The 13,809-nt window shown below is 45.0% G+C and overlaps 1 protein-coding gene across 5 annotated transcripts in view; it reads left to right on the forward strand.

The window, feature by feature from the left end:
• ABTB3 (ankyrin repeat and BTB domain containing 3) overlaps positions 1-13,809 on the forward strand; it is a 291,411-nt gene that overhangs the window by 256,105 nt on the left and 21,497 nt on the right. For all 5 annotated transcript variants that reach the window (XM_037007083.2, XM_037007082.2, XM_037007081.2 and 2 more), the window contains 2 exons: positions 949-1,127; positions 13,437-13,542. In XM_037007083.2, the coding sequence (XP_036862978.1) occupies positions 949-1,127; positions 13,437-13,542 (285 nt within the window). The remainder of the gene's footprint in view (positions 1-948; positions 1,128-13,436; positions 13,543-13,809) is intronic.

Below are 13,809 nucleotides of genomic sequence, written 5' to 3' on the forward strand. Positions count from 1 at the left end.
GGGGAACAGCCTCATTCTGCCTGCACCATTCGGACAGCATTAGCCCCAGCAGAGGAGCAGTGGACTTAGCCTGGCCTTAAGCACACAGTGTGGCAGGTGGAGGTAGGCTGAGGGCCTGAGGGCAGGCCCCCCGATGCTGTTCTGGAAACGGGCCTCTGCCTCGGGTGGCTGCTTACTAGGTGGGATGTTCATACCACTGCCCTGAGAGCCTGTTTAGCGTGATTGTGAAGCTCGAGTCTCCAAACCATCTGCTTGTTATAAGCAGTTGTAAGACACATTCTCTCATCCATGCCTCACCACGAGAAAGAGGAGCAAATCACAGCCATCAGCTGCCGGAGAGCTTTCTATAAAAGAAGGAAGACCCAGCAAAGTGTCTGCAGATGGAAATGTTGTGTGCACGGGGGAGCAGCAGCTATATCCTCCCGGGTCCTCTTACTCAGATGTACAGATCTGTCCTCGCCAGAGCAGTAGAGGGTGAAGTCCCCAGTGGGTTTCGCCAGCTCGAAGCTCTTGCCTGAGCACGGACGTGCCGTTTGGTCCTGGGCTGGACTCTCCCCCTCCCCGAGCTTCTCTCTCCCTGGAAAGTAGGAGAGATGGAGATGAATGAAGTCAGAACTCAAAAGCATGAACTAGGCATAAGTAATATGTGTAATAATTCTAATATTCTGCACAATGATTCTACTTGTAAAATGCAGCCCCTGATGATATGAGTAGCATGCAGAAATGGACACCCAGCGTTAAGGGAATTGAATCATGACCTGTAATTCCAACTTCTACAAGTCTTTAGGAAAAAGTTAACACTGGCTCTCTGATTGAAAGTCAATCTCTTGGTCTCATAATTTAGTAATGTCCTGGGGACAGGCCGGCTTGCAGATGAAAACACACCTTCTCTTTTGGTTGTTTCCTGCCTTGCCCTCCCCCCCTTATCCCTCCCTTCCCCCGTTCCAGGCGTCCCGTGGACCCTGCACACGTGGCTGGAGTCTTTGCGGATCGCCTCCCAGCAGCACCGCAGGCCTCTCATTCAGTGCCTGCTAAAGGAGTTTAAGACCATCCAGGAGGAAGAGTACACGGAGGAGCTCATCATCCAAGGCCTGCCACTCATGTTTGAGATCCTGAAAGCGAGCAAGGTAAGAGGAATGTAATGCTGCTGCGGTCATCGGCAGAGAAGCAGGTTAGAGGTTCAGGCTGTCTGTGATCCCTTAGCCTGGGCCTGCTCTCCAGGCAGGATCCCTACAGCCACACCCCTGGTGGCATGTGTACCCAGCTGGGTAATGGGACTTGTGCAGCTCTTGTCGGGCCGCTGTTCTGCTGAGCACCTCTTACATCCCAAGGCACTTAGGCATATGGGGCAAAGTCCAAGATATCTTCTAACGCACCCAAGGAACTTGCATGAAAGCTGGGGAGATGCTGCCAGCACATGTGCCCCAGGGGGCTCTGAGGTGTTTGGGAAGCAGTGCTCTGTGGGAAGTGGGTGCAAGTTTGCTGCTTCAGTGGGCCACAGACCCTGCCAAGGCTCTTGGAAAGGCCAGCCCTGGAGAAGGCCCTTCAGATGCAGAGGATTGGATGAGCCTAGCATGACCCCTTGAGATTCACCCTTTTCTCATGGGCCTCTGAATTCCTGCTGACACCTAACTTTCCAGCAACAAAGAATGCTGCAGCTCCTTTGAAACACCAGCTCAGGCCTTGGGCTATTTGAAATCAACTGTTAAAAAGTGTTTGGTGACAGCACAGAGACATCTGGTCCCTGCCAGTGGGCCATGAAGCATTGCTGTGCAAGTTGGTGGAGAACTTTGAGAACGGACAGCCACGGGGTGCCTATCTTCCAGCTGGCCACTGGCAAGCCCAGGGCAAGGGGAGGCTGTGACAAGTGTCCCACCACTGTAACCATGGAAGCACCAGTCTGCCTGAGAGGCTCAGAGGAGTTTGTGCACCAACCATACATACCCAAGGGCTTCTCAGGAGGAGCACGTAGCTGAAAGCATGGACTTGAGCCAAATTGTGCATGTTCAAGCCTGTCTGTGCCACTTATTAGCCTTATGACCCTAATTAAGTTACTTAACTTCCTCTGCCTCAGTTTCCTCATCTGAAAAGGGGGACAATAATCTCTTAGTGTGGTAGTGAAGATAAAATGAGTCAGTGCCCATCAAATTGTCCCTGCCACTTAGCAAGTGCTTCTTTATAAGCCATCTCTATCATGAAGACGGCTTCACCACAGGACGTGGCACTCAGAATGTCCCAAAGGGGATTCTCTAGAAACCATCCCTCAGCAAGGGTGACGCCAACATAGTTAACCATTCATTGCAACCTAGATACCAGCCAGCCGTGAATACCAACCTGTGGACAGCTCCTCCCCTCAGGGTAACATTGGGTTACACCAATTTGTCTACCCCCAAGCCTTGATACCCTAAGTCACAAAGGCAGTCAAGTGTTTCCCAAATTCATTTAACCTTGGAACCCTTTTATAATGAACTGTCTCAGGACCCAAGTGAGGATCTTTTAAGCTAAAATATATATTTCATATTTACTATATGCCTAAGCTCATTATAAGGTTAACTTTATTAATCCTCAGAAACAACCTTTGAGGGGGGACTATTCTTATGCCCATTTAACAGGAGGGGAAACCGAGGCATGGAGAGGGTGACTAACATGTTCAGGGTCACACAGCTGGGGAGTGACAGAGCTGGGACTGAACCCAGGCAGTCTGGCTCCAGCACCAGCCTCTTCCTCCTTTGCCCCTCAGGAGAACTCTGGGGTCCCTCTAAGACAGTAGAGCCTATGAAGTCTGAGGGGAAGTAGGCCCCCAATTCAAAAGGGCAGAAGGGGTTCCCCTTGCAGACTAGGCCAGTGGGCTGCCCACCAAGAGTGAAGAGGGGCACCTGGAGCTGCCTTCTCTGCACAGCAGGGATGGCCCCACCATGAAGCAGCAGCAGTGTGGCCCACCTGCTTTCTGAGCCTTGGAGCAGCTGGCCTGAGGTCCAGAGAGAGTCCTGCTAGGTATTCTCATTCACACCCAGTCCTTAGCCCAGAGTCTCAGGGCCCACCGCAGGCTAGATCTGTGCTTGATGTCAAGCCCCACCGAGCCCCCAGATGGGAGCAGGTGTGCCAGCCCTCACGTAATGGGCCTTGGCAAGTCCACAAAGGCTGGAAACACTTCAAAACCAAACTCTCCCACCCCTCACTCCCTCAATCCCCAATTTAAGATGGATGGATGGATAGATAGATAGATAGATAGATAGATAGATAGATAGATAGATAGATAGATAGATAGATAGATGGATGGATGGATGGATGGATAGACAGATAGATAGATTAGATAGATAGATAGATAGATAGATAGATAGATAGATAGATAGATAGATAGATAGATAGATAGATAGATAGATAGATAGATGATAGATAGATAGATAGATAGATAGATAGATAGATAGATAGATAGATTAGATAGATAGATTAGATAGATAGATAGATAGATAGATAGATAGATAGATAGATAGATAGATAGATAGATAGATAGATAGAAGGCTTTCACCTGAAAGTACCTAAGAAACCACCTTAGTGAAAACCATTCCTAGTTCTGTCCCCAGGGTCTGGTGTTCAAATTAGGTTTTGGGTTTCAGTTTGTTTTTGTTTTTGTTTTTCCCTTTCTTCAGGCTGTGGTGGGAATTCTAGTAATCACTGAAGCATCCTGTATATCAAATAAGCCTAATCTATAGATATTTAGAGTAAATTTTATTTTGAAGTATGATATACATATAGAGAAGTGCCCAGATCATTACTGTAAAACCTAATGAATGTTCACAAGGTAAACTTACCTGTGTGATCAGGACCCAGACCAAGAAATAGGACATTATCAGTCAGGAGCGGGCAGCCTGAGAAAGTTGTCCCATTCAAGAGTTAGGTTGCTATTAAAAGAGTTCAGTGGCAACCCCTACTGGTGAAATGTGGTATTACAATTTCGCACACTGAAGGTGGGGTCTGGATAAATTTCCCAGGGCTGCAGGATGAAGTCAGGCGTTCCCAAACCGTGAGTGACATTCCTGTGGCCAAATAAGACCTGAAAACTTGATAAGAAACTTAATGTCTCATCAAAGATAAACATCTTGAGACCACCTAGCAAGTCCACACCCCTAGCCCTTTGTCACATTCCTGAAAAAGTCCTTAAAAGGGGAACCCCCAATCTTTCAGCGCTCACCTCTCTCGTAGGTCACTCACACTTTTTAAGTGTGTAGACTTTCTCTCCAACCTTTCAGGGTGCCTCTCCTCCCTGAGGTCCTGTACTTTTTCTCTCTTTACGTAACTTTAAATAAAACTTTTACTTTGCTTCAAAAAAGAAGAAAAAGACCTGAGAGACGATGGCAGAGAAATTCAGAGTTGAGGAAGTGCAATAAAAAGTCGTGACCTCATAAAGCATCCTGTTGGAGGATAGTAATAACTATACATTATATATCACACAACTGTATAGCGTTGTTCCCCCGCCCTCCACTGAACGATTCTTGTTCAGACCGAGTCTGCCATCCTATGTAAACAAATACTTGCTTTTATCAGCACAGTGGATGACAACATAGAATTATTGTAAATAAATTCACTTTATGGTCAACTCACAGAAATACAGCTATCCTATAAAATGAAATACATGCTTTGTCCCTATCTTTGACTTGTGCTTATTCACATACTACATGAAATCTGTGGCAGATGTGCTTTTGCCCCCAATCTATGTCTTAACCTCAAAAGAATTCAGTGTCTCTAGATATTTTCCAAAAGCAGAACAATATAGTCATTTTTACAAATCCATCTGTTTAAAGAGTGTGAGCTCCTGGCCCATTTCTCCCACACATAATTCCCCAGGGCATTTATTTATTGAGCAGTCATGAGCGCTTACTGTGCTCCCTTAGTGATGGGGCAGACGTGTTCTTTGTCCTCCTGGAGCCTACTGTGTCCAAGGGTGGGGCAGACAGACCATAAACAAGAAGGTAAATCAGCAGAAACAGGGGGACCACGATAAATGCTCTGAAAAAAAATGAAATTGGACAATTATATAGACTCTGGATTAGGGCAGGCAAGGTCCAATTTAGGAAGGTAAGAAAAGTCTACCTGAGAAGGTAGCATTTGGACAACCCCCTATTTTCCTTCATTGAATTACTTTTGCTCCTTGTCAAAAGTCAGTTGGTTATTTTTTGTGTGGGTGTATGAATTTCTGGGTTCTCCATCTGTTTCATTGATCTATGTTTCTGTCCCTCCACCATTACCACACAGTCTTGATTCTTGTAGCTATAAAATAAGTCTTGAAATTGGGTAGATTAATTCTTCCCATTTCATTCTTTTTTTACAAAATGATTTTAGCTATCCTGGTTCCTTGTCTTTCCATACAAATTTTAGAATTTGCAATATCAACAAAAAAAATCTTGCCAAGATTTCGATAGGAATTGTGTTGAACTTCTGTATCAGTTCAGGGAGAACTCCAATCTTTACTATGTTGTCTTCCAATTCATGAACATAGTATATCTCTTCAGGTGCTTATGTCTTCTTTGATTTCTTTCATCAGTATTGTGGAGTTTGCATCATTACAAGTCCTGTACTGATAGATTTATACATAGTATTTCTCATTTTTTTGAGCATTTATAAATGATATCACATTTTTTATTGTTTTGTCCATGTATTCATTGGTAGCGTATAGAAATACAATTGACTTTTGTATGTTTGTCTTGTATCCTGTGACATTGCTGAACTCACTTATTAGTCCTAGAAGTTTTTTATAGATTCATTGAGCTTTTCTACTTAGTCATGTCCTCTGCAAATAAAGACAGTTTTATTCTTTTTCAATATAGTCCTAGAGATTTCTTTGTGGGCAGTTTTTACAACTGCAAAGTCAACTTCTTCAATAGTTCTAGAGCTATTCAAATTGTTTAATACTGGGGGGGTTGGGGTACTTTGTGTTTTTCAGAGAATTGGTCCACTTCACCCGTGTTGTCAAATTTGTGTGTGTAGTTGTTCATCATATTCCCTTATTATGCGTCTGTTGTCTGCTGAGTCTGTACTGATAGCCCCTGTTTTATTCCTGATTTTTAAATTTGTGTCTTCTCCCTTTGTCCATGTTTCTAGAGGTTTGTCATTTTTTTTCATCTTTTCAGAGAACCAACACTGCATTTCATTATTTTCTCTACTACTTTTCTGTTCCAGATTTCGTCAGTTGCCGCTCTTTCCTATTTACTTGCTTTGGGTGATTTGCTTTTCTTTTTCCAGGTTCTTAAAGTGGAAGCTTAACTTACTGACAAGACTTTTCCTCTCTTCTTATGTATGCATTGAATACTATACACACCCTTCTCAGCACTGCTCTAGCCACGTGCCACAAATTTTAATGTTTTATTTTCATTTTACATTCACTTCAGTATATTTTTATTTCCCTTGAAACTTCCTTTTTTGCTTCTGCATTATTTCGAAGTGTATTGCTTAATTTCCAAGTGTTTGGAGATTTTCCTATTATCTTTCTGTCATTGATTTCTAGTTGGATTCCCTGTGGTCAGAGAACACATCCTGTATTATGTCAGTCCTCTTAAATTTTTGAGGTTGGCCTTATGTCCCAGGATGTCGTCTATTTGGGTAAATGTTCCACAGGCACTTGCCGAAGCTGTTTTCTCTGTTGCTGGGTGTAGTGTTCTATGAATGTGGATAAGATCCTGTTAGTTGATGGTGTTGTTAGATTCTTCTATATTCTACAGATTTTCTGTCTAGTCATTCTTTAAGTAGAGAGGGGTGTTAAAGTCTCCCAACTATAATTGTGGGTTTGCCTGTTTCTCCCTTTGTTCTACCCTTTTTTGATTCATTTATTTTGTAGTTCTTATTTAATGCATCTGCATTTAGGAGTACAGCGTCTTCTTGGTGAATGAACCCTTTTTTCATTACAATGCCCCTCTTTGCTTCGCTCATTTTCTTTGCTCTGAAGTCACTTTATCTAATATTAATGTAGCCACTCCTGCTTTCCTTTGATGAATGTTTGTGTGATATATTTTTTTCCGTCCTTTTGCTTCCAACTTGCCTATTTTAATTAGATTTGAAGTGAGTTTCTTGTAAAAGCATATAGTTGGACTTTCCTTCCACACTACCAACACATTTCTAATTGGTATATTTAGACCATTAATATTTTATTCAATTATTGCTACTTTAGGGCTTAGTTCTGCCATCTTATTTTTTGTTTTCTCTTTGGTCTGTCTTTTGTTTCTCTCTTTTCGTTTTCCTGCCTTCCTGTGGACTATATGAAGGTTTTTTTAATTCTGTTTTTGTCTATTTTTGAGTGAATCTCAGTATAGCATTTTTAGTGGTTGCCTACAATATTACCTTATACACACACAACATCACAGTCTACTGGTGTCATCATTTTACCAGTTCAAGTGACATGTAGAAAGCTTACCTCCCTTCATGTGCCTTTACCCTTCCCCATCTGACATAATTATCTTTAAATATTTCATCTACATACATTTAGAACCACATCAGACATTGTTGCCATTTTTGTATCAACCATCAGATGTAATTAGGAAAATCAAGAGGACAAAGAAAAGTCTGTTGTGGTCACCCTTAGTCTTGCTCACCCTGTTCTTTCATTCTTCCTGACGTTCCAAGGCTCCTTCCTTTTATCCTTTCCTTTCAGCTAGAGAACTTCCTCCAGCCTTTATTTTAGGATAGGTCTCCTGGTGACAGATTCTCTTAGTTTTTCTTCATCTGCGAAATGTCTGATTTCCTTTGCATTCCTAAAAGATATTTTCACTGGTTATTATTTACTTGATAGGGTTTCTTTAGTCAATGTAGCATGGCTTAAATGTACTTGAAAAGAAAATGTTATATTACTATCATAAATAGCGCAAATCACAGTCTATGAACAGATGTTACATATCAGAACACATGGGTGAGATTTAAAGTCCTTTCGTTCATCACATGTTCCATTTCATCTTGGATACAAGGCCGGTGGGGTGGGCACCCTTTCCATGTGCTCAGCAGAGGGAGGCTTGTGGCCCACAGGTCAGCCCAGCATATTCCACAAGGAGGGGCCTGTCTGTAGAGACAAATTGGGTTTGATGATGGGCTGATGCACAGAACCCACTGCCAGGGGTCCCAGAAAGTAACAGCCATGCCACATCCTCCTGATTCTGATATAGTTGTTTTCACCTTTTAGCATTTCTTAATTTGAAATACATCTTAAAAATGGATGTGTATGTTTAATGCAGTGAGGGTTTTTTTTTTTTTCTCTTCCTAAAACATACCATTAACTTAAAAATCTAGAACAATCAGGATTCATTTGAATTATGGGAAATTGCTATTTGGGGAGTTAAAAAATAGTCAAATCTCAGCACTTTCCTTTGGTTCAGCCTAATGGTATGTGGTGGTGTGTTATCCTCTTTTTGCTCTCATAGCAACCTCACCAAGCAGGTTTCTAAATCCACTTTGGAAGAGAACACAGGGGCCCAGAGAAGCTGAGTAAGTGTCCTAAGGTCACAGAGCTAATAAGTGAGGAATCAGGACTAGGCCCCGTTGTCTGCATTTTTACTATTACATAGGGCCCAAGTGTACACCACCTGAAAAGACCTTTGGGATCAATCATAGCACTTATTTTCTGAAGAAAGGAACATATTTTTGGTACCTTTTTAGGAGAGAAATGAGGGGTCAGAGCAGGAGAGGAAAGATGTCAGCCGCCAAATCCCCAGGAGCCCATGTCAGGAGCGTCTCCTGGTAGCATGGTATTGAGAACTTCGCTGTGTTCCCCTTTAGCTGCACCATTCTGAGTCCCAGGGACACGAGTTTACTGCCTTGTGCACACCCAGGATTTTCCCAGAGAGACCTGAAAGGCACAGGCCCAACAGCAGGACAGTGACAACCGCAATCGGGGCTGTGTACTTGAGCCTGGCCAGAGCCCACCCCTCCCCAGTCCACGCCTCCGCCCCGGCTTACCTTGGCCTCCCAGGTCAGAGCCTGCATGCACAGACTGGCCTGCTGCCCCTGCAGGCTGAGCCTTGTGGCACCTTTGACCTAAAAGCACTGTGCTTAAACGGGCTGCTCAGAGAACATTACCACAACTACCTCATGGTCCCTGCCTCCAAAACAGACTGAGCCTCAAGTGTGATGAGCCCCATTCCACAGTGTTCAGGCTTGGGACCAGAGCTGGCCAAATCCACAGGATGGCCCCAGCTGACCACCTAACCCAACAGGCCCTACCCCATGCTAACTATAGCACCGCCTCTTGCTCAGAGGAGCATCTCTGATGTCCTGATTCATTCTGGGTGCCAGGGAACCGGAGTGAATCATACCGATAACCCCACCACCTGAAGGAAGTATGCAGAGAACAGCACAGAGCAGACCCCTCGACAAACAGATGAATTCAAGTGGGCTGTTTTCTCTTAGGGCTCTGGTCTCTGAAAGAGAAGAATCCAGAAAGTCCTGGAAAAGGCAGTATCTCTGGTGCTGAAATTGAGCACATCACTGTCACCCTCACACCGTGTCTGGCGCTCATGGCCTAGCCAGTCCTGGCATTTAGAAGATGCCCAATAAGTCGCTGAAGAAAGAAAGAATGAATGGATAGATGCATAGCTGAGTGCGTGGGGAAAAGTGTACATTCATGAAACCTTTAGGGGATGAACGAATAAAGCCCAGGGGATGCTGAGGTCCTCTTTAATCCTCCACCTCCTTTCCCCTTCCCTCCTGGTCTTCCAGGGCTTTCATTATAATTATCCTGTTTCTTCATTGGGCAGATTTAAAAAAAAATAATAGCCTTCATTTTTTTAGAATGATTTTAGATTTACAGAAAAACAGAAGATAGCAGAGTTCCTATACAACCCCTCACCCACTTTCCCCTATTATTGATGTCTTACATTAGGAAGGGACATTGGTTAGAGTGCATGAACCATGGTTAATACATTATTATTAGCTCAGTTCCATATTTCATTTTGTACCCAATGTCTTCCTCTGCTCCAGGATCCCATCCAGGACACCACATTCTATTGAGTTCCCACTCCTCTCGCTGAGACAGGTTCTCAGACCTCCCTTGTTTTTGATGACAGTTTCAAGAAGTACTGGTCATGTGTTTCACAGGATGCCCTCTAGTGGAATATGTGATGTCTTCTCATGATTGGACAGGGCTTCTGGGTTTGGGGAGGAAGACCACAGGGGCCGCTCTCACCACATCCACAGTACGTACCATCAATAATAGTCACCGCTGTTGTTGACCTTGACCACCTGGCTGAGGTCGTGTTTGTCAAGTTTCTTCACAGCAAACTTACCCTTTTCTACCCTTTCCAAACTGTGCTCTTTGGAATCGAGTCACTGTGTGGAGCCCTCCCTTGGGAGTGGGCAGTGATGTGCCTCCCAGATAGTGTTTAAGTACTTGAGGACTGTCCATCTGGGGCAGACAGGGCCCGGCCCTTATTTTTCTGTTCTCACTGATACAACCCACCCTGAAGTTCAGAAGTGGGGGGGAGCTATGAATTCCAAGAGGAGGGGTCTTGCCCTGCTTGCTCTTATTGCCCCAAATGCACCTCCTTTCATGGCTCGGGGCATCTCTTGGATGCTTAATAAGTAGCTGTTGAATTGAATTAAATAACCACCACCACCCAAACAAAGCCCCACCAGGAGTCCACTGGCTGCTCCTGCCTCTCTAAGGGCCCCCAAGTCCCGGAAATGGACTTTCATTCCTTCGCCTCGAGTTGGTTAGGAGGGGGTTGACTCAGCAGCACGGTTCACCTGGTGCAGATGAGTGAGAACAGCGCCATTCATCCTGCAGTCTGTACAGAGCATCTGACGGGTCACAGGCCTCGTGTCCTCTGTGATCTGCAAGCACTCACTGAGCGTCCACGGTGTGTCTGGCCCTCCGGGGTGACGGGGATGATGAAATGGGGTTCATCTGAGGCAGACTGCTGGTGAGATATATTTAGTGTTCTGTTGCTGCAGGAGCAAATTGCCACTTAAGGGCTGAAGACAGTACCTATTTATTATCTCATGGTTTCCATGGGTTGGAAGTCCAGACACAGTGTCTCAGTTGGGCTCTCTGCTTAGGGTCTCATGGGGCAAAACTCAAGGTGTCAGCAGGGCTGTGTTCCATTCTGGAGGTTCCAGGAAAGAATCTACTTACAAGCTCATTCAGGTTTGGGTAGAGTTCAGTTCCTGTGGTTGTAGGACTGAGGTCCCATTTCCTTGCTGACTGTCAGCTGGGGTCACATGTTTCTCCAAGTGTCATATTTGCTCTCAAGCTCGCCATGTGGTCCCCTCCATCTCCAAGCCCACAGTGGTACATCCAATTCCCTCTCAGGCTTCCCGCTGACTTCTTCTCTCCTTCCCTTCTGAATTCCTCTTTGGCCTCTAATTTTAAGGGCTCATGTGATTACATTGGACCCACCCAGATAATCCAGGATAATCTACCTATTTTAAAGTCAACTAATTAGTAACATTAATTACTCCTGCAAAAGCCTTTTTGCCCTGCAGCGTCACATATTCACAGATAGCACAATAGTCCTATACTATTGATATAATACAATACCACACGGTATTCATAGTCCCAGGGATTAGGACGTGCAGTCATCTAGTGGGCCATAATTCTGCCCACCACACTGAGCATGCTACTGTGGATTCTGACTCAGGGGGCCTAGGCTGAGAATCTGCATTTCTCACAAGCATCCAGCTGATTCTGCTGGTCCAGGGACCACACTTTGAGAACCACTGCATGAAGCCATGAGATGGGCAGTCACAATGTGAATGTTGAGAGGAACATTCAACATCTTTGAAAATAGAATCCCTTTTCTGTCCAGTATGGTTGTGTCCCATTGGGTACCTCTGTGGATGACATCTGAGGTGACATGGTGCCTTTTAGGATCTCATCTACTGTAATCAAAGGGTTGGATTTTCTTTTCATGTGTTAAACTGTATTCTGCTTTGGGGCCCAGTGAAGTAGATTCAAGAATAACTTAAACCACTGACATCATCAGTTGTCCAAAAACCATCTTTTAAAATCAAAGATATATTTGTTGTTTTTATTTACAAAAGCAACACTTGTTTGTTGAAAATGTTGATTAAAAAGAAAAGAGAAAACATCATAATACTACCCAAAGGTAGCTACTCTATTCTTCCAGAGGTTTTCTATATACATGTCAACCCGACTGTATAGGTAGGGTTTTATTTCCAAAAATACATGATACAAACTGTGTTGCAACCTACTTCTCTTAATTTATTGTAAATGTCTATCTAACCCCCATTTTTTAGCCCCGAGTTTTAACAGCCTTCACCCAATAAAAAGCATCAAAATGCTGTGATTTGTGGCTCCCCTCCTGCACACCTGCAGTTGGGGGGAGGTTAAGAACAGCAGTGGACCCCAAGGGGGAAGAGGCAGGAATGTGAAGGACAGGGGTCAGTCACAAACAGGCTCCTTTGTCCCTGAGCAATCAGAGGCAGCTGTAGCTTGGCATCACAGAACTGTTCCCTCCACGTTTTTTTTTTCTTGGAGAAAGTGATTCAGCTGAACCCTTTGGGATCGGAAACGCTTCCGCACCAGAATCAAATCCCTAAGAAAGCTGAATCAGAAGCATTTGTGTCTTGGTAGTGGAGAGCATAGTTACAGAATCTAAAGGGCTTCCTGCTGCTATTTTCAGGATTTTGGAGTTTTGACAAAGGTGCGTGTCTTGCCAATGGGTTTCAGCTCCAGGCAAGTTCGCTATGGATTCAGTGTGACCAAAGAAATTGACAGCAAAACGCTCTTGGGGTGAAAGGGTTATATCCAACTTTATTTCCAGGTGGCAGGTCAGTCACTAGAATCCCATTCACTCAGAGAGAGTCTGCATGCAGCAAGCTGGTCTCTGCCTCTGGGCCCTTCTGTCCGCACAGCCATCCTCTTGGCTTCTCTGCACAGTCTTCCTGCACAGTCATCCCACACAGCTGCCCTCTGGGCCTCTGTCCTCGGCGTTACCACCACTCCAGCCTCTGCTCTGCTCTCCTGCAGCCTTGCAGCCCTGCCACCGTGTTGCACCCAGAGCACTGGGAGGAGCTCTTTTTATAGAGTCAACAGCCATGTATTGCCCACAGGTGTGCAGTGAGCTAGTCAAACAAGGCCAGGTGAGAATCCTGGCCACAGGAACTCTCATTTTATTCATAGTGTGCTTGGGGTAAAAGCTTATTTTCCGCTCCATGACCTACAAACCCTGCTTCCCTATGGGTGGTAAATGATTAGGGCAGGAAAGAGGGATTTGATTACAAATGATGCTTCTGCCAAAAACCCCACTAGAAACAGACAGTGGGCAAGCAAACCCAGGCCTGCGAGGGCAGACCGAATGTGTGACGTCCAGGGCAGTTTCTTCTGGAAACTGCAGGCAGTTGGGGGCTCCCCTCGCCTGGGGGCCGCATTCCTGCCGACAGCCTGCATGAGGCCATGCCCAGCCCCCAGGACCTGAGCCCTCCTTTCTTTCCTGCAGAACGAAGTGATCAGCCAGCAGCTGTGTGTCATCTTCACTCACTGCTACGGGCCCTACCCGATCCCCAAGCTCACAGAGATCAAGAGGAAACAGACCTCGCGCCTGGGTGAGTGGTCACTGGCCGTGCCCTGCTGGGCTGTCGCTTTCTGATTTGAGGCCGGATAGGAAACAAATGCCATAAGCGAAGGTGGGCCGTATTGGAGGACAAACAGGACAGATACAGGAATCAGGCAGGTGGAGATCAGAATATCGCCTTTATATTACACGGTAACTGTTTTGGAGAATGTGCCTTGGGAATGCAGACATGGAGGTTGGCCAGTACCTCATCTCTAATTGAGGGACTTGCTCCTGCAGTCAGAGTGATAGACTACCC

The sequence above is a fragment of the Manis javanica genome, chromosome 10 (assembly GCF_040802235.1).
Source record: "Manis javanica isolate MJ-LG chromosome 10, MJ_LKY, whole genome shotgun sequence".
In the NCBI taxonomy this organism is placed as follows: domain Eukaryota; kingdom Metazoa; phylum Chordata; class Mammalia; order Pholidota; family Manidae; genus Manis; species Manis javanica.